This window comes from Drosophila novamexicana, unplaced genomic scaffold (genome assembly GCF_003285875.2).
Source record: "Drosophila novamexicana strain 15010-1031.04,08,12 unplaced genomic scaffold, DnovRS2.1 tig00004560-arrow-pilon, whole genome shotgun sequence".
In the NCBI taxonomy this organism is placed as follows: domain Eukaryota; kingdom Metazoa; phylum Arthropoda; class Insecta; order Diptera; family Drosophilidae; genus Drosophila; species Drosophila novamexicana.
This window is the reverse complement of record NW_020825054.1, coordinates 842,585-863,743: the sequence shown is the minus strand read 5'-3', so window position 1 is coordinate 863,743 and position 21,159 is coordinate 842,585. Positions and strand designations below refer to the sequence as shown.

General features: G+C 37.9%; 1 protein-coding gene across 3 annotated transcripts; it reads right to left on the bottom strand.

Moving 5' to 3' along the window:
* Nucleotides 1-844: 844 nt before the first annotated feature.
* LOC115770790 (organic cation transporter protein) lies at nt 845-21,094 on the bottom strand. 3 transcript variants are annotated; one of them, XM_030716210.1, is made up of 8 exons: nt 16,903-17,013; nt 15,863-16,238; nt 5,528-5,919; nt 5,175-5,442; nt 3,914-4,181; nt 3,299-3,590; nt 1,931-2,257; nt 845-1,856 (listed from the first exon to the last, which is right to left on the bottom strand). In XM_030716210.1, exons 3-8 carry the CDS (start codon nt 5,903-5,905, stop codon nt 1,710-1,712), a joined length of 1,680 nt encoding a protein of 559 aa, XP_030572070.1. In that variant the 5' UTR covers nt 5,906-5,919; nt 15,863-16,238; nt 16,903-17,013; the 3' UTR covers nt 845-1,709. The 3 variants fall into 3 exon arrangements, with proteins under 3 accessions (XP_030572070.1, XP_030572071.1, XP_030572069.1); XM_030716211.1 differs by having other exon boundaries at nt 16,934-17,002; XM_030716209.1 differs by lacking the exons at nt 15,863-16,238; nt 16,903-17,013 and adding an exon at nt 20,458-21,094.
* Nucleotides 21,095-21,159: the final 65 nt, after the last annotated feature.

The following is a 21,159-nucleotide window of genomic DNA, read 5'->3' as shown; positions in this document are numbered from 1 at the left end:
TTTAGATTGGGTGCACTTCCCCTAGATGGAATATTAAAGAGTTTTCATACATTCTTGCATTTTCATCAAGATTTGATCATAACTGGATAACACTTGTTTTATCATAGTTTAACATTAAACATTCATCTTTCATATCTCATCTGCATATACGTATGTATTTTTATGTATATTCTTGTACATATTCTATTTTCTATTTCCTTAACATACATGGCGAATTTTTTGAATTTTCTTTAATTTACAAATTGCGTATTTAAATAAGCAGTGCTGGCACTAATAAGCATATCTATACAACAAAAATTTATACTTAACTCGTAAGTACAATACAAATAAATCATAAACAAATAAAAGCTTACAATTAAGAACATTATTATCATATATGTAAGTACAACAAGCATTTTGACGGTTTTCCATAAAGCAGCAATTTAGTAATCCTAGTAATTTTTTGTTTATTTATTTTTTGTTTTTTATTTGCCTGCTTACACGCTTTTTAATCATGTAAACTAACTTGTTTTATTATTCTGAACTACATACATTCATTTATTTAAATGCATTATTGTGGGAAATGTTTGTAAATTATTGTTGATGACATTTCGTTACGACCAAATAACATGAACAGATTTCAATATGAGATGAGTTAAAACAACAAGCATTGGCTGCTCTCAATTGGTATGTATGTATGTGCTTATTTACAAATACAAGTACATATACATATATAGCTACTATGTATGTGTGCATAATTGACCGATATTTATTTTGTGTATATTTTATTCTAGTGATTAATTGACTACATTTACCAGAGATTACATTTTTCACTTCAATTTAATAATTTTGTATATTCATTTAATTATAAAACATTTAGTAATAGACGGCAATAACAACGAGATTATGTTTACGTTGACATATTGACAAGACATATCGACAAGAATTTTTGATTTGTTTATATATATTGACTGTTGTGCATTGCGCTGCTGATGGAGTAAATAATTTAGCAATACTTTTACATACACATATTTTTTATATTCATTTCTAGTTATTCGGTTGGCCTACGAAAATCTCACAAAAATTGTTTTAGGCAGAAGATAATGGCGATATTATTTAAGAATTGAAATTATTTCATAACAACGTTATTAATTAACTTTAAATGTTATTCAAAGGCTTAAAGATAGATACGAGAGTGGGAAAAATTTAACTGTTGCGTAATTTGAGTAATTTGCTCATCATATTCCCTCTTGTACTATATTAATGTGAAATTTATTATCTTCGATGATACCGAAGCTATTAACCTACTCCGAATTGTGACTTTGTTAACAATATGTATTCTTCTGTACTAAACCTATTATAAGCTAAAAGCCATTGTTACTTTCTGATTTTTTTTTTGATTTTGTATACTTTTTCTTTTTTTTTAAATACTCGCTACTTGCTACGCAAATAAGGTCCTGCCTGACTTTTTGAATTATGGCATTTAATGGACATTCGATAAATTGCGCTATTTACTTGAGTTCCCGGTTGTAGGAAGGTGGCGGTGGCTGCGGCGGTGGATATGTCAAATCAGGGCTGGGCAACGATTATTGTTGGTATTGCTAGATTGTTAGTAGTTTTCTGGAAGCCTGTGTGCTCATTTACATACTTTGGACCAGCCAAAATATTTCCTAGGTGACAGGGAAAGAGTAGAGGGGGCAGGCGTATTATGACAGCGTCTCAATAATTTATTACACCTGTTTTGCTGCGTTCTGGCGTCTGGTTGCGGATGATGCATTTTTTCGCACGGCCGTCTCCGGTAAGAAGAGCACCACGAAGCCACCAAAGATGCTCCAGGCGGTTAGCAGTGACATCAACAGGTGGCCCTCGATTTTGTTCTGTGCAATAGAGTAGTACAATATTATGAATATTATGAATGTGCTGTGTGAATTATCCAATATTCATTTCGTACCAAAAGCGATAAGTAGGGCGTTAATATTAGCGCCAGCCCGGCAGCCACATTGCAGGCGCCCACGCCCACATTGCGTATGGCTGTGGGATATAGTTCCGCAGTATAAACGGGCATAATAGTGTTGCCGGCGCTGATCGTAAACTTGCCCATCATCAGGAATGTGATCTTCAGCCAGAGCATATCCTCGCGTCCCTCGGTTATCGCAGCACAGCAGCAAGCGACCCCGGCACAGAGCAAGGTGGCGCAGAAGAGCCACTTCTTGCCCACCTTGGTGATAATGTACATGGCCACCGCAATGGCAGGTATTTCGACTAGGCCAGCTAGCGCCTGCAAGAGAAGTCGAAACGTAGACAGATACATCACATGAGAAACACTTGTTCCCGGATGTCGGCGGGCTACACTAAATCAAGGCGGCATCAAAGGTGCGCCATGCCATGTCAAAATAAATTATGCAATAAATTTCCTCCAAAAAATAAAAGAGACACACTTTGGCCATTTTTTTTGCTGGGAGTGATGCGCATTTAGCTGGATTTATGCAAAATTAGCTAGTAATTCAATTTAAATAAAGGCTAGTAAAATTTTAAGTTAACAAAAGTGCGAGTATAAGCTATTCATCATAGAGTTATTATTTTTACATCCATTCAGAATTCGGGATGTTTTCTTTATAATAAGATGAACAACAGTCTCAGCAATAAATCCTAAGCTCCTGTAATTTATGCGTCTTCGATTTATTTTAAAAGTAAAAGTATTTAACTTAATAAGCACAACATTAAACTTAATTTCATTTTACACCAAAAAAGTTAGTTTTTCTTTCATTTTATAATATTTAATAAAGTATACGAAATAATAATTATTTTATTCTACAAGCAGCAGACAGCTAAAAAAGTATAGTTTCAGTTTAAAAAAAACTTTTTCATGCAGCATTTGCCATTGGCTTTTAGCCAAATTCCACAAATGATTCTGTACAGCTGGTCAGGGGAAGGGCGGGGAAACCAGCGGAGAAGCCACGGCAGAATTTATTTAGAGCCCTTGTAGGCAACATCATAATTCGATAGTAAAAACATTTGCCTGTCCTTTTGACCGAGTGTCTGCCTTGGACATGGCGCATAGAAAGAATGACAGATCCAATTAACGGACAGATCTCGACTGGGCGGGCACTTAGCACTTGTTAAATGTTAAATGTGTACGCAGCGCACTTGTCACTCAAAGATTGAGACATGATGTTTGATGGAAACAAGTTAAATTAAGTTAGTTACAGAGGAAATTTCCGGGATGGGGCAGATTTTCTACTGTGCTCAAATTAAGTGAAATTGGCGGCGCCTCGACGCGTAAATACGCACTTAGTGCTAATGTAAATTTCTTACTTACCGAATTCAAGTAGACATTTCCACCGAACGAGCTCATATTCAAGATAATGCCGTAGTATACCAGGTTCATGGTAAACCAAATGCACAGAAAACAGATGGAGATGCGCCTCAAGTAGCTTGACCGAAACAGATACGTGAAGTCCTGCGAGCTGCTCTCCTGCGTGGGTGGCGTCAGCTGATAATCCGGGGGCAGCTGGCGTCCATTAAAAACGGCCGCTGCCTCAATGATGCGTCTCACTTCCTCAACGCGACCCTTGACCAGCAGCCAGCGCGGAGATTCCGGCACCACAAACCTGCCAAAAAGAGAGCAAGACATAGTTTCAGTCTTTGTCCCACAGTCATAAATAGTACACCTTCTCGTCTGGCCGGAGGCGTCTTATGTTTATAATTGGGACTCCCACGCGCGGTCGGTTCTTTATATGCCATTCATTGCTCAGCCGACTCAATGATCTATACACATGCATACAAAATATTTAGATGTACGTATATGTAAACACACATGATATTTTATTGGCAATTTACACTTTTCACACACCACGAGGAGCGTCTTTATTTTGTTTACCTTTGCAATAACCTTTTGATCCAGCTGAAATATTTTGAATTTAATTAACCTTACCAGAGAAAACAGAGGAAAATGCCCGGAATACCAATGCACAGCTGCAGACGTTGATAGTCTTGCGTCAAATAGGCGAGCCCAGAGATAATCATATACGAGATTGGCAGTGGGAACAGATTGTACATGCCGGCTATGGTGCGCCACTTGCCATCCACATACTCGATAGCCAATATGAGGCCGGAGTAGGTGACCGAGACGGAGACGAGCCCCAATAGAGCACGCAACGTTAAATAAAGCTCAAAGGAACTGCAGAAATACAGCCAAAGACCTATCGGTGGGAGATATATAATAGATATATGGTTAAAGAATCATCATGAATGAAATTTGATGAATATTATTTCATACTGCTAAATGCACAATAATATTCTTTCCGAAAAGATATAAAATATTCACATTTATCAAATCAAATATTATGTACTATATTTTGTAATTTATTATTAAAACAATAAAACTAAAGTTACAATTTGAAAGTATACTTTAAATTGTAATCGCTGCTTTCAAACATAGTGATTTTCATTGTCTATTTATTTCTTTATTATTTGAAGGAAATAACAAAAGAAATCTTAAACTATCCCAGGAATATAACCTATCAGAATCAAGGCTGACACCGGGTTTAAGCCGATCTGGCTTAAGCCCAAAACTATTATTATTTTTCAAAACAAGCCATATTCTGAAGGAACCTTAACAAAAAGAAAACTATATTTGTTTTAAATTAAATTATATTATTTTGAATTAAATGTTATTTGTATACCCAAAATCATATAAACTTCCGTCGATTAAAATAATTGGCAACAGGTAAGTGCATAAAATTAAAAAATAAAAATATCGGGCTCAGAAATTTCTCGACTAGCACCGAAAGGGCACAAAACACGTTGCGAGGCTGTACGTGTCTAGTTTGCCCCGTGCACATCCCTTAAAAGTAATGTCCTTTTGTATGCAAGTTCCAATTACATTGAACGTGATTTAATCAACAAGGACAACAAGGCAGGCAAATGCAGCAGCAGCTGCGCCAGTAGCCACATCCACTGATGCATTGCCAACTCAACGATGAGCCCGCCCACCAATGCCAAGTTCAAAGTCAAAAGGGGACACTAGCGGCATTTGTCAATGCCACTTCCGTGTATATGTGCATGGAGAGCTGGCAGTAAAGGTCACTGCAGCATGATAATTATGTGGCAACGCTGATGATGATGATGACTGGGGACGGGGATGAGGATGAGGATGCATTGTTAATGGCTGGTGCCCAGCGCAGCCCACTCACCGAATATAGTCTGCAGCACGGCCGATATGAAGAGCATTGTTTTGCGGCCAAACTTGTCAGAGAGATAGCCGGAAATGATGCCACCTGTTGCGACGCCTAATAGAAAGAACATCTCGGCCACGTTCTTTAAATGCTCCTTGTCGCATACCAGATCCCACTGCGAAGTCCAAGTGTTGCCGACATTGTCGTTCGTCGCGTACTCCCAGCTGTTGCAGGCAATCAGCTTCCCGTCGTCGGCAGTTGCTGCCGCAGCTGCTGCCGCCTGTTGCTGCAAGCCGATAAGAACATTAGTTACCCATGGTTGGGTTTGGATTTAAATGAAATTTTATGCATGGCAACACCACGCTCCTTACCTCCATCTGTGCGGGTAACGTGTCGTTGCTCAGCTGGCTCCAATCTATGCCGGCGAGCACATGACAATTGTCTTGAGAGCCGCTCAGATTACGCCAAACATCGACGGGTAATTGCTGTAGATGTGATGGGCGCTGACACCAGAACTCCTTGTTGGCCGCCTGGTACACAGATGACGATATGTGAAAGGTGTTTGGCACCTGGAACAGCGACAGCAGCACCGTCATGACTAACTGCCATTTGCCATAGTGACCCATCAAATCGCCGATCACATCGGTCTCATCCTCATCGTCAGCTGGCCCGGCGCCGGGCTCTGCCGCCGCCATCGGTGACTGTGTGGGCGTGGCTATGGGGGACGGTTTGCCGGCTGTGTCGTGCATGGCGCACAAAGGAACTGCAAGGTTGTAAAAAATGTTATCAGCCGCATTTGTCAGGAGCATTTGCAAATAACACTTAAGCTAGCGTAAAAATATAATACTTTTCATAGGTAAAATAATTATTTAGTTAATAGTCAAGTCTCGAGGTGGAGACGTAAGTCATATCTAGTTACTTCAAGATTGAATAAATAAAATGAAATAAAACAAGTGAAGTTCTTTATTTATACCCTAAACGCACTGTAAGTAGGTAAAAGGGTGTATAGGATATAGGAGATACTCATCTACTCAGTTGAAAAAGATATTATTATGTTAGCTCAGTCTATTAGTCTATTATAGCTAAAGAAATTTCTTAACTCTTTTCTTCATTACGATCTCTCAATATCATACGAACTCATAATTTCATGGTTTGACTTCAGAGCCCGTCAAGATGCACGCATATGGCCATTATACTCAATGGTAAGGGGCATTCAAATTAATTTTATGGCGCGTGTCAGGCGCACACAAAGGCGCAATTAGTTAAGTGGCCAGTTTCCAGTGGCCCAGTAATGGTCATAAACCAAGTCTGCCTCTTAGAAACAGGCAAGCGGGCAGGCCAAAGTCAAAGCCAAATGCAGCCAAGTCAAGCAGCGAAGGCGACTCTATTTCATTTATTACGCGAATCCGCAACCGTTTGCCTTCAGTTTCTAAAGCTCGCAACCTGCGTTCGATGGAATTCAATCACATCGTGGGCGATTAACCACATCAGGCCAAAGTCCGATCCAAGTTACCAGCAAAAGTTCTGTGCACCCAAATACAAAGTAAAAGAACAAGAATAATAGCTAAGATTTAATGTAATTGCGTTGGGTGAAGGAGGAGGCCTGGCTGGCTCTCGTCATGTTCGTGTCCTTTTCTCAGTTGGCTAGTTCAACAATTTGTATACCCTTGCAGAGGGTATTATAATTTTGCCGTGAAATGTGTAACGCATAGAAGGAGATATATCCGACCCCATTAGTACATATATTGTTGTTGTTTCTATGCGAACCAGTTTCTCATTTTAAAAGCTATCGAAATGAAACTTTGCAGAAGTCCCTCATTCTGTTGTTGCACACAGTACATAGTCGGAACCGGCTGGATCGGATATCAAGGTATTTTAACTAAACTCTGCATTTATTAGTTTTACTATGCGTCTAATATATGTATATGCTAAATTCTATCAACATCGGAAGATTTTATCATAAAGCTGCCATAGGAAAAATCGGTCAAAAATAATAGTGTTGTATGGAAAACTTTTTTTTTTTTAAATATCTTAACCATACTCGGCATTAACTATTTTCCTCGTGCTTCTTAGATACGGGCACAGCGTTATAGCATTATGAAATGGTTGGGTCTACAAGGGCATTAAATCTTTGGCGTGCCGAAGATAGCCCTTCTTTCTCGTTTTTGTTCTTTTTGCTAGCAGCATTTCTTTCAATGCGGTCTGCTTTGCCTTTGTAGCGCATTGGCTTTGTTCGGGATTTGCCAGCTCAGCCAGTGACTGACTACTTCCATACAGCCATAGGTAACAATATCAATGCCAACAAGTAAGTAATATTCTTCACTCCTACAACTCAAGGCGATACAAAGAAATAAAGTTTGACTTAAATCTCATTGAGCTGCTTTTCTTTTAGCTGCACTAAGCGGTTAATCCTTTGGCAACTTTGTTCTTGTGCCTTATAATTAAATACTTTAGCACACGTCAAATGGAATCAATTTGGCATTTCGTCAATATCATTAAGTATTTACGTGGGCGGATTGTGGGCGTTATGATTGGAACGTAAAGTAACCAAATGCTCTCACATACAAACCTTAATACATGAAGTATCCAATTTAAGAATATGCTTATTAAAACAATTAGAATATCAGCTTTCTCTCTAAATATATTTATCAATCAAAATATTCGCATAGTTTGCAAGTTTTGCTTATTACGTGTAATATTAGGTCGGTAACGTGACATGATTTCATCAGTATAATGAATTTCTATTAAAAATATGAATGCTCAACCTTAAATGAGCAACATATTAAGAAGAATAAAATGAACATGTACTTCGTTGATGACAAAGTTTCAGCTATATTGCTAGACATAGTAGGAAAAATGTATTTAATAATCGTTTTCAGGTTGAAAAATATCGTGAGTTTCTTGTTGGCTTGATATTGAATAATTGTTTAAAGCAGACCTATTTCTATTCAGTATCAAGTTGCTGATATCAGATATTGATGGGCTATAAGAACCGTCAAACTTTTTGACAGATTTTAAGCCGCTCGGCAAAAGGTAAACAACATTAATTTATTAATGATGCCTGCTTGTGCAAAATTCATTTAGTTGCAGAACTATGAATAGCTGATGCTCTCTTCTGAAATAATTCATAAAAATATGGCATAATTCGTGCATAAGTGCACATTACTTTTCCTGCTGTATTCAACTCGGCTTAAATTAGCATTTTACATATTTGCTCAACACAGCTTGTGCGAGTGTTTGTCTCTGTCGCTGTTATTCCATATGTGGCCAGTGGCCGCTTGGCCGCAGTAAAATTCACGCCACAGGCTGCACACCGCATGCCACATGCCGCATGCCGCACGTGATAAGCAGTTAAGCGCAAATTTTCACGCACTTGTAAACACAATAAGCGAAGCGTACTCGCGAAAAGCCGCAAGCCAGGGCTGAATGCGGCGGATGGGTCAGAAGGAGGAGTGCCGGGCAACTGGGGATGCCAGCAAGGCGCTGGCAGGATAATTAATTATCAATTTCATAGACGCCATGCGTTGCAGCTGCAACATATGCGCGGCATCAACGCATCAACACACACGCACACACACCTTTACATAATAGTTGTCTGTACCTGCCGTGCACTGCCTTTTCGGTCAGGGAAGTCGCATGGGGATGCAACACAACAACAACAAGTAGTAAATGTTTGTTTGTTGGCATTGCCGTTGACATCGCAGTAAGCGCCCACGGGCAGCCAGTGCCTGAAGGTCGTCGCACGCAGCGGCCGGGCTAGTGTGTTGGATACATGGGTGTGGGGGGGCGGAGGGTAGGGTGCGTCACTTTGTGTGTCGGCGACTCAATCTCAATGCTATAAACTACGTCGTTGCCATTACAATTTTACCTTCAACTCATTCGCGCCAGGCGGACACACATGGCGTATGCGCAATCTTATGGCACGCTGAAAATAACACTAATTGCATTTTGTTGCAGCTGTTGTCCAACTAAACGGAACAACTGACCAAGCATCCCAATAGATCAACTATACCAGTCCCACTTGCAGGGCAGCCCCCATTGGCATCAAACAATGCACGTTCCTATGAAAAATAATATCCACTTAAAACATGGGTAACTATGCAGGTACATCAAAATTATTGAATTCATTGTAAATGTACTCTAGTCGAGCCTGCCCATTTAAGAGATTCCTGTATTAATAACCGTAAAATACATTAGACCTAAAACTATAAATTTGCATTTTATTTTTAAATTTAATAATTACAAATGAGGAAAAACCTAAAAGTAATAATAAACTTGTTATGCGAATAAGGTGCCAAGATATAAACTCAAAATAAATGCAGACAAAGAGATCAGATTGATAGAGATACTTCCTTTAGACTTTAACAGTCACTTGCAATTCCATAATATACCCTAATTACACATATTTAAGCCGTACAGAGTAAAAAAATAATATATTTTACAAATTTTATAAGAATGTTGACGCTATAAACACAATTGCTAATGCAACAGGCGGCTTTCACTTAGTTGATTTTTACCCTATTGCTTAAGCTGTTTAATATGCAACTTAAGACAAAATGTTGATTTGTTAGTGCCAATTAACGACGCCTTTCTATACGTATTGAATTGAAATCTAAAGTGCAGGTCGTAAGTATTTGAAACATTCAATACACTCCTCGCAAAAATATGCAGTGCTGGCGCTCTGGCGCTCTGACGCAGTCTGCATTAATCGGTCGATCTAGTTTTTGCTGCCAATTTGTTACTTGATTGCCCCCAAAGAGGTTGTTTACAAGCTGGGCATACATTTATACGAGCAGCAAGATATCCCACATCGCATTTAAATTAACAAGCACTATGCGAATGTAGTTGCAATGGTCCATGCCCAATAGCTAATTACAATCACATAGTAAAATTAATCTTTGCATATTGCGATCATAAAAATACATGCTTATGCATAAATATGCATCTATTCAATAGTCGCCGCCTCAAAGTCAAGTTCACTTGGTCGGGCGCGATGTGATATCCGATACGGATGTGTTTGGGCGCGATCTTTTGACACGCTTCAACAGCCAGCGCCAGCGGCAGCTGCCTTTACTCATCGCTCGCTCAATTGAAAAAGATATACACGCTGCTCAAATAATGATTTGTTTCAATTGAAAAGTCAATGCCAGCACTCAAAGCCCAGGTCCAAGCCGGCACCAACATCATCGTCTAGGTTTATTCATATGTATGATTAATTAAAATTTGAAATAGCACCCGGTTCAAATTAACTGGGCGCTGAGAAAGTTCCACAATAGGCAATTTCTTTGCTTAAATTTACATAGTTCAATTATGAGCTATTTTTATGTATTCAGCAAAGGAAATTCATTTCAACACAGTACATATATCATTCGCATAAGATTTGCGCAATAGCCCATTTGTAGATAAATATGGGGTTTCTCGCAATAACAAAATTCTTAACCAATCTTAATGATAATTATTACATTGTCAGTATCAATTGTGCTAACTTTTTAAAAAGCGCTTAAAACGATAAATATATTTGAATAATAAAGTTGGAGTCAATCAAAACTTTATGCATTCAATTAATATATATAACATAGGATTATACGATCGCTAAAATGTTTTTAATAAATTGATTATTTTAAATAATGAAAACAGGAATCAAGTATTTTTTGACAGACACCTTTCAAATGGTACAGAGAAAATATTACGTCTTTTAATTGTTAAGCTTTTTGAAATACAAGAATATAAATATTTAGGTGAATAGAAAGTACGGAAAGACCTGGCCTTTTTTTGGATATAGTTTTTCAGCTTGAATTAAAAACCACCATACCTCTAAACAAAGTCACTCCCCCAAATACCGCAGAATTCGCCAAAAAGTCCTAGGGCGTTGACCTCGGCCTATCGAGCGGACTTGCCTAAGGTTTCAACTTTTGAACACAAGCCCAAATTTTAATAATAAACCAGGCTCCTCGAAAAACTAATTAGCTGCAATAATGTATTTGCATTGCTGCAACCAAAAGTGACAAAAACGAGAGTACATTTTATAAAAAAAAAAATTACAAATTATAAGCGCCACAATCAGCGAGAAATGTGCTAAATAATTTTATACAAAAGAAATCATTTAGCTTTGGGGATTCACGCCGACAATTGCAGAGGTGGTGGTTGAAAGCAGGGGTGAGTGGGCGAGGGAAGGGGGGGGGGGGGGGGGGGTGGCGACTGACTGAGAGATAGACAAGCTGTCGCTGTAATTAGCAGTCATGCATATAAAAGTGCATTCACTTTCATTCTATGACTATGAGATGTTGATGATAATGATGCTGATGATGATGATAATAATAATGATGATGATGTTAGTGTTGATAATGATGTTAAGAGGAGGACGCTTAATGACGTTGGCAGGCATTTTGCACATTTATAGGATTTGTTTATATATATAATGCATTCTGTGGTTGCCGCTGCCTTTGCGGCTGCCTCAACCCCCTCAGCCGGCATTGCACTCGCATTCGAATTGTAGAACGCTGCCAAGTGGGTAATAGTAATCGTAATCTAGTCACAGCATCGTATATACGCCTATATAGTTAGTAGTATAGTTAGCTCTTCGGCGTCGACAGCTTCCGCTGTTCGCTGTTCCACCGAGCGTCTAAGATGCCGACATTTAGCCGGATAACAGCCTATCTCTAGAACTGGCAGTGGTCGATCTGGCATCTGGGCTGTCTGTCTGTGTGGCGTAGCTCATCACTTGTCAGTCTTATTACAATAACGTCCACAAACGTCGCGATGTGACAGATCGGATAAGAAAACAATTTTATGATTAACATTCCAAAATGATTCGAAATGTTTGCTAGTGCGTTGCACGGCTATGGCTCGGTAGTCACAAGCGTAACTTATTTTTCAATTTTTCCATAATTTACGTTATTTGCCAAATGCCTTATAGACATTATAAACGATTAACTTTTTAACTAACCGCATGTACGTGCTGCAGCGGTCTTTTCACGCCTTGCAATTAAAGATATTGATTTTGGCATTTGAACGCATAAATATGCAAAGCAGAAAGAGAAATATAATGAATCAAACTGAACCGGAAGAAAAAACAAACATGCCCACCAGATTGTAGCAATAGTACATAATTTCAGCTGGCTATAAATTGCTAAAGATTTATGGCAAACTATTGCGACTAATCGTTCAGTAAATCAGGCCGTAAATGAGGCCATTTGTACAGCGCAAAATATAAACTGCAAGTAATTTGGCGTTTAAATGAATCAGTTTCGAAAAATACCACAAAAACTTTTTCACTAGGAAATCGAACATCAAGTTTATATTCAACGTGATTTAGTTTTATTGCTTTAAACAATTCTAATCAAAAGCTATAGATGCATGTAAATAAAATGGACTTCAAAGTTAGAGAAACACGTCTCGACCTTGGATAATAAAATGTTGGCTTTTATCTTCAAATCATTTGAGAATTTAATTCATTTGTATAATCAGTTGTTCAAATATTAAATAAAGTCTCAAAAATATTACTTGTAATAATATTATTACAAATTTTACTAAAAAGGTGCAATAAAGAGATCCAGAAAGTATAAATGTACTTATCTAATAAAAATGCTTAATGTTTATAAACCAGTAAATTTAGAGATTTAGAGAAGGGGAAAAATAATGTTATGTAAACATGTACTTAAGTAGATTTTAACTTAACTTTGAGGTTGACAGATTTAAGTATTTATTTAAATTATAAATTGTTAGTATTGGAAAATAAATATTTTATAAACATGTATTTAAGTAAATATTAATTTCGCTTTGAGATTGAAAAGATTCGATACAGAAATGTAAATACCCATTTAAATCAAGCAAAGTAGTTAAGTTTAGACGAAATACGATAGCTGTTGGCCCATTTTATTCAAATATTGAGCAGAATTCCGCCCAAGCCGTGCGATCTTCTAAATAACCCACATAAACCGCTGTGTACAATATTTTATAAGTCGTCTATATGTTGAGAAGGCCAACTACCAAATTACTTATGCTAAATTTGCAACATTGTTGTCCTACTGTGGCTGCTTTATGGGGTAAATATTTCTCGGAAGGACTCATTTTCATTGATAGCCACAAATTGAAATCAGCTTAACAATTTCGTCAACAACACTCATAAAATTAGTACGAAACGTTTACAATGCCGAATGATTGAAAAGAAGAAGCAGAAGACACCCACACACACGCACTCAAAAATCAAATGAAAGCAAATCAATTGTAAGGCATTTACAAAGATTTACATATTCGCAGAAATAATGAGGTGGGCGTGTGCAACCTTTTGGCAGTAAACTGCCAAATGTGTTGATATATTATGCAAATGTTTCCTTTGTGTATCTTCCACCTGCTCGAAGCTTTGATATCTTTTATTTTGCACAAATTTAATTTAGCACAATAGCAACAAACCGGGTAAAAAGAAGCTATCCGAGAGTACATTGCAATATTGGCAGATACGTTATGTCCGCAGCTCGCACTAGTTGGCTGCCATTGTCGTGCCACATTGAAGGGTCCTTACAGACATTTTGCCTGTTTGCCTGTTTGCCTGGCTGCTTGCCTGTCGGTCGCTTCATGATTTTCGTATTTGTTGTAAACAAACCAACAGATACGCCCATGCCCGTGCCTGGCTAGAATTTATACATCTTCATTTTCTTTTTTCTGTGGCTGGGCTAACAAAATGTAGGTCATCTGTACCATGGGCATCCAGGGGTATCCACAAATCTCCTTATTTGCGCTTTGCGCGTTTTTTTTTTTTAAATATATGTATGAACGTCCATTGTTGTGAACATGAATTTGCAAATCTATTTCCATTTCTATTTATCTTAGTGTGTGTATGTTTCTCTTGTTGTTAATGCTTCCATGTAGCCAGCTGCCCTTGCAGCTGTTGTCTTCTTAATCGAATAGCAAATCGTTTGGCAATTTCAAATTTAGCCAACTAAGCAGCGATAATCCGACAACATACAAATGCAGACATACCCATGCCCCATCATGCTTCATGCCCCGTGCCTCTTACCACATTGTGAGTGCCTTTTGATTACAATTTCAATTTCAAAGTGCGCACTGATTTGCTACTTTTATGCGCTTCCAATCAGTCGACATCGAGGCACAGCTTCCGCCATTAGCATAACCCAACATGACTGGAGGCGGCGGCAACCGGCGCCAGGTGATTGCCAGAAATGTTTGTGTCCCTGTTTGATTCATTTTCCCAGTCATTTTTTTTTTTGTTCATTTCTTTTTTGCATGCATTGTTAAGATTCCGATTCCAATTCCAATTGGCTGCATGCATAAAAGGTGGCACTCGGCATTTTTCAGTTGCCTTTGCCCTTTGCGGCGGACTTGTAAGCCTTTAATATTTGCTGACTAACAGACGGCATGTTAGTTACTGTAAATTTGCCTTAATCCTTCGTATTAGAAGTGGATATTAGGTAACTTTTTTTTCTTGATTTCACATTGACAGGAGTAGGACTGCACCAAATAAGGAATATAATAGAATTTTTTATCTGACGTCTAATACGTCATAAGAGTTATACTCTTATAAATTAAATATCATATGGCAAAACTAATTAAAAACGTATAGGAAATATATATTTTTTATCAGATTTTCAAACAAAAATTGAGCACTACACATAGTATAAAAAGGCGATATCGAAAAAATTTGGAATATAAAGAAGCGCGCCATTTGCAACGTGGTTGATCTTTTATATACTTTTTCCTGCATATAACTGACTTATGGTCATGTATAGTAAATTATAGACATCATACGACTCTCATATTTTAGTTAATACTTAATACACATATTGCTACTTGTCATTAGGCCAAAGTTAAAAACGAAAACGAACGTCTATTATGTCAGACATATCCATTTTATAAAGATCACTTGACTATTACAAGCATTTTCACAGTATAAAAAGATAATACCATTCATTTTATTATTCTTTTGAGCACAAGTAAGTCATTAAGAATAGCAATTTGAACATAGTTCTTACTCCAATTATCGTGCCGAAAAAGCCATATTTGTGGAATACTACTATTTTGCGCCTAACACCCTTATCAGAGTAATTAACCAAAAATAAATAATTTTGATATTTATGATCGTAAGCAACGAATGTGCCCATTTGTGCCCATTGTCATAATTAGGTTTAGATTGTAAACACAAAACTTGAAGGCATCTATTCTACTCTAGCGAATAAACAATATAGTTTGCAAGGGCCGTATAACAGCACATTTATGGACGAGTATAGAGTTAAGAGACTCGTCCGCGCAAGTACCCAAAGCATTTCTATTTTTTGTTTTTACATGTTTTTTTTAAATGTACATTGGTATATATACATGCAAAAACATATGTGAATATTTGTGGATACAAAGTTCAGGCAGCTGTTCTGCAATCTGTCAAGATAAACTCATTGTTGTTGCTTGTTATCCTTATTGTTGTTCATGTTGTTATTGTTATTGTCGCTATTTACTCTAAAACACACACACCGACACACACACAAAGAGACATCATAAAATAGAAACACAGACGGACAGACAAAACAGGCAAATAAATAAACAAAGCAAAGCAAACACCGCTGAGGGCACATCCGCAGGTCGTGCAAGCAGCAGGAGCAGCTCTAAGGATGGGGGCAGAGCACAGACACCAATGCCGTGTGTTGATGTTTCGGTTGTCAACATGGCGAGGTTGCCAGTTCCCGTAAAGAGCTTACCTTATGGATATAACACGAGTTTCTGCTGATCCCAGACGTGGGCTAATCGTGAAGCGGGTTTTGCTGCACAATTGGCACCGCAAGGATGCTGCTGCTGTTGCCTGCCCGCTTTCCTTACCCCGCTTCCTGTTGCTGTTGTTTTGATGCCTTGGCGCGGAAGTCCGTTGTTTTTAAAAGTTTTAAAAGCGCACCAAACGGAAATTGACACATAAAACCAACGCTCCTCGTGTGTGTTTATTGTTGTATAATGAGCCTTTGCTGACTTAATTGTTTATGACATTACGCATACGAAGCGTTGTGAGAGACAAAATTGTTTCTTGTGACTCTTTTTCAAATTGCGTGTTGCAGCCGCAATGCACTTGATTTGTAAATGCAGCTGTAATTTATAATTGCGGTTTAGTCAATGAATATTTGAGAGCGGGCGCGGGAGAATGAATTTCACATTTGTTACTCATACGCCGCGTGGTGTGACGGAACGAAATATTTGCGCGCTTCGCTTAAACGACAGCAAATTGCAATTTGGAAAACAAATGCGAGCGTTGCAATTTGCAATAATAAAAATCACAAAAGCAACAACAATAACAAGAAATTTAAGAAAAAAAAAAACAAACAATTAGTTTTTGCCAGTAATAAAATTAATGAGAGAACAACAAATAAAATATATTTACTGATGGCTCTTGACCAAGAAAGAAAATGATGAAATAAATGTCTGGTGATATTTTTATTGTCGCTGTTGTTGTGTGTGGGCTGTTCACACCGTCTAATATGCTCTATTTAACAGAAAGTCTCGTCATAGTTGTCCAAACATTGGCGGGGTGCCTTCAGTATTTTGCTTATTATAAATAACAACAACTTTAAGCATAAGCATTTATATATTGGCACATATTTATACATATGTATATGTATAATTGTATATGCATAACAATGTTATTGCCGCTCGCATTTTTTGTTGTCTTTGCTGCTGTTGTTTAATTTATTTATTTAATTTTATACTATGCGCACTCCCGCACCCACAAATCGTTTTGTCTTTGGCTGCTCACACGAAAAACTCTTCCTGCTGTTGCTTCTTACAATTCTCTACGGCGATGGTGACAATGATGGCGACAATGTCGTCTCTGTCTGCTGTTGTTCTTGTCGTTGTCGTTGTTGTTGCTGCTGTTGCTGCTGCTGATGCTGCTGCGGCACAAGTTCATACAACCACAACGAATGACCGAGAGCAACTGAGCGCTCGTGCGAATTGCGAAGAACATTTATAACTTTTGCTCCTGTACGCAACGACAGCGTACTGTGGTTTATGGCCTAGTTCTGCCAGTTAAAATTTATTCAACCTCGCTCTTTTCTATATTCCAATCACCATTGATTATTTATATTTTCTTATATTTAAATACCTAATACTTTTTAAAATCTGCCAAGCTGGACATAATATTCTCCACAACCGATTCCAAATTAGTTCATAAAAAACAGAATATAACTATACCTATATGTATTAAATACTTAAGTTTTGTCGACCAATGATAAATAAAATAATAAGAACTCTTCTTATATGTATTTTAATCGTCTTTGAAAATATTAAGAATAAGTCTTAGATGATTCGCAATTGTGTCAGAGCAAAAATCACTCCGCCCCACTGTGCAACGCCAGCAGCGCTGATGCCAACGTTGATGCTGTCAATAGCGAAGGCGCCAATTGCTGTGGGGCCTGCCGTTGGGTTGCCGTTGCTGCGCTAAGACCATTCTTTGGCAGTCGACGTCGACGTCGACGTTCTATCAGCTGCTGCTGTTACTGCACCAGCTGCGGGCGCTCTCTTCACTCGTGTTCTCTTCGGTTGCGCTCTCTTAGTTCGCCACGCTTGGCGCGAAAAACTGTTGCTATTGTTACTTAATCGCCGGCAATGCTTTACTCAGCGCTCTCTATACACTACCGTTAAGTAACAGCGCGAAGGCTATAGAATGCTACTTAAAACGAGAATTATCTTAAGTTAATGAGTGATATGCCAAATTGTATTTTCTAATATTCGAATATTTATATTTGTCCAAAAATATAAAACTAATTGGCAAGCTTAGCAATACACACACCTCGGTAGACGAGCTGTCGAAGTATCATGTAGGGAACTAAAGGACGGGGATATGGGTTCAAATCACCGAGCTCATATATAAATGTTTCATTTTCTTAGCCAAAGGCCATTTAGGTTTATAATAATATTAAATATTTAATTATCTTATACAGAAAGGGTATCCTACCGTCAGCATTCAAAGCTGGCACTTCCGCACTAACTCTTATTTTGAATATTATGCATAAATGCTTTTGAGTAATGCCCGTATCTATCTAGTAGCTGCAGTTTGCTGCCCGCCCAGCCGATCTGGGCATTGATCAAGCAGTAGTCGCAGACGTATAGTTATAGTTTATAATAGTCATGGCTATGGCTATAATTATAGTTACAGTCTATTTGCCATTAGCCGGCACGTGGTCGGCACCGATCGCTGAGCGACGACTGTCAGTGACAATTCGCTTGATAGATCACAACAAAAAAAATGCTGACAATTTGTTGACATTTTTGTATTGTTATTTGTTTGGGGGTTTTTGTTTTTTTTTTCGGGTGGGTAATGCTGATGACTATGATGATTGCTTAATGAGAATTCACTATGGGTGTTCGTTTTATTATTATTATGTCGACGGAACACAGAAATATAAATACATAAATGTGATTAAACACATTGAATTTGATTCTATTAAGCTGAGTAATTGGCTCTATTTGTGTGCCCGTAGTAGAAAGGCCAATAATATTTTTAATTGAAGTATTATAATTTTTGAAGTTCACAATCCCATGTCTGGAGTTATTAATAAACAGTTAAATTGTTATATTTATCTTTATATATAAAATGTTTGTCCTGACTGACTGATGAATGATCAACGCCGAAAGAGCTAGGATGCTGAAATTTTCACTGTACCCTTTGTGGTGAAGGTGCATGTTAAGACGGGGTTTCGGGAAATTCCTCCCGCAAGTGTGAAAAAATCGCGAAAAACGTTTGTGTGAAACTGTTTTGTTTACAATCCGAACGGCCTCAACCACATTTTTAAACATCTTTAATTGTTGTCCTTGGTGGAAATGGGGGTCAAAGATTTGGTGGGTGACGTTTCGCGCTTAAATTCATACCTAAGGATCTATGTATATGAAAATTCATTTGAGACATGTTTCACACTTTTTGCAGAATCCAATTTTTGTCGGTGAAAAGTTTAAAGATTTTTTTTGATTAAATTTTAAGATTTGTCCGATTTGCTTCAAACTTAAGGATAGCTATATTTAAAAATTCAACTATTGTAGTAGACCAGTGTACTCAATGTACTCTTAAGATAGGCTACATTCTAGCTATCTAACAATAAAAAACTTTGTAGGCGCAACTTTAAGGCTTATAAATATTTACATAAATAAAAACAGTCACAACTTTGTAAGAAGCGCTTTTATTTTTTTTTATCATTATTCATGAAACCAAAGAACAAATAGGAAACTTTGTTCAGCTGCTTAATTGTCGCTAATTGAGTAAAACATCACCAAATGCGAAGAGTCAGTTGTGATAATTACGCGAAAGCCGGTTTAAAAGGTTGCCAAATATTTATCGTATCTATAAAGCTGATCAACAAAGGAAACCAGATACTAATTGATATTCCATATAGAAACAGTAGAGCTTGTAATTGCACAATAAATTTGACTCAACAACTCTATTAGATTCCCCTCAAATCAAAATATCTATTGATACGCTTATCTCTAAGCAGACATTAATCATACTCCATCCTGTTATGGGCACAGAAGTTCTTCCCACGGAAATGCTTCCGCATTGGAAAGCTTATCAAAAAAATCCAAATAATGTTGAGTTTGGGCCGTATGAGTATATACACATGTGTTTTTAATTTGAAATATTTTACTCACCCCAAATTCAGAGTGCACAAACCAAAATCGCACATATATTCGTTTAAATATTTATAATTATTTGAAAGCTTGAAGTGGAGCGCGTTTGTAAAATTGCTCTCATGACATAAAAAAATAGCATGCGATAAAATTTGTCTCACGCTTATCGCTTTTGGCGCGCATTTATAAGCGTATAGAATATAATTTGATATTGTTGTTGCAAAGCAAAAAGAATTTGCATTTGTTTATTCATAATATGCTAGCACTTAAATAATTAATTTGTTGTTTTTGTTTATTTATCAATGAAAACGGAGGCGCAGCGGGAGACATTGATTAAGATTCTGCACAGAGCCGTTTTCATATCTATATACATACGTGTGTGTATGTGTGTGGATATTCTAATTAGATTTCTCGGCGCTACACGATTTTCATAAATTAAAGGCAAATATTTCGTATTCGCATTTGATTAGAACAAAGCAAACCGTTTGGCTAGCTGCGGAGCACAGTTAAGCTTCATAAGCGGGCTCGACTTGCAGTGTGCAAATGTCACTGATTTATGGCCAAGACCAGCACCAGTATGTGTGTGTGTATGTGTGTGTGTGTGTGTGGGTGTGTGCCAGTTTGTTTTGTTTGACCAACTTAACTGGTTTAATAGCCCGGTGCCTAGTAATGGCGAGTGTGTGGTACTTACTTTTTGCCTGCTCCTTCGACGACAGCAACGGCAGCTCCAGTTCCAGTTCTAGTTCCATGTCAGCTGGGATGTCATGGGTTAAGCCAGTAGTACTTTGACGCTTTGGCATTGCTTATTTGCTTTGTTCTTTGTTTTTGTATTGAAATCAACATGCATGGACATTAGCTAATTATTATTATGCGCAAATGGCAATTTGAGCTTTGATTTCAGTTTTTACGACTTGGCGCCCCGTCTTATCAACAGCTGGTATGCTTATCACCGGCAGCACTTGACCATGCGACTTGCCTAGTACTTCTACTACTAGTGGCTACTAGTTAGTTGCTCCAATAATACCCTATATACGCGACACTCGCTATCGGTAGCACTCTGTTAATGGTTGGTTGGCTGTCAGTTAGGATTGCGAGCTGGCCCCACATATATCACGTTTCAATTATTAATACTGCATATTCCAAATTGGGCAAACGTGTTGGCATTTGTTCTGTTTTGGGATTTGCTTTATTAGCTTTTGCGAATGCGAATCGATTGGGGCGTTGCTTGTATATAGTTTATATATTTTATTTTCTGCTACGGTTTCAATAATTTTCGCTTTTCATTTGTTGTCGCGTATTAGTTTTTTTCGCGCAACGTGCGAACTGTGCAACGGACAGCGGCCAACTGACTTACTAAACGCTACTCTGGCCAGCCTTAAAGTCGCTTCACTTC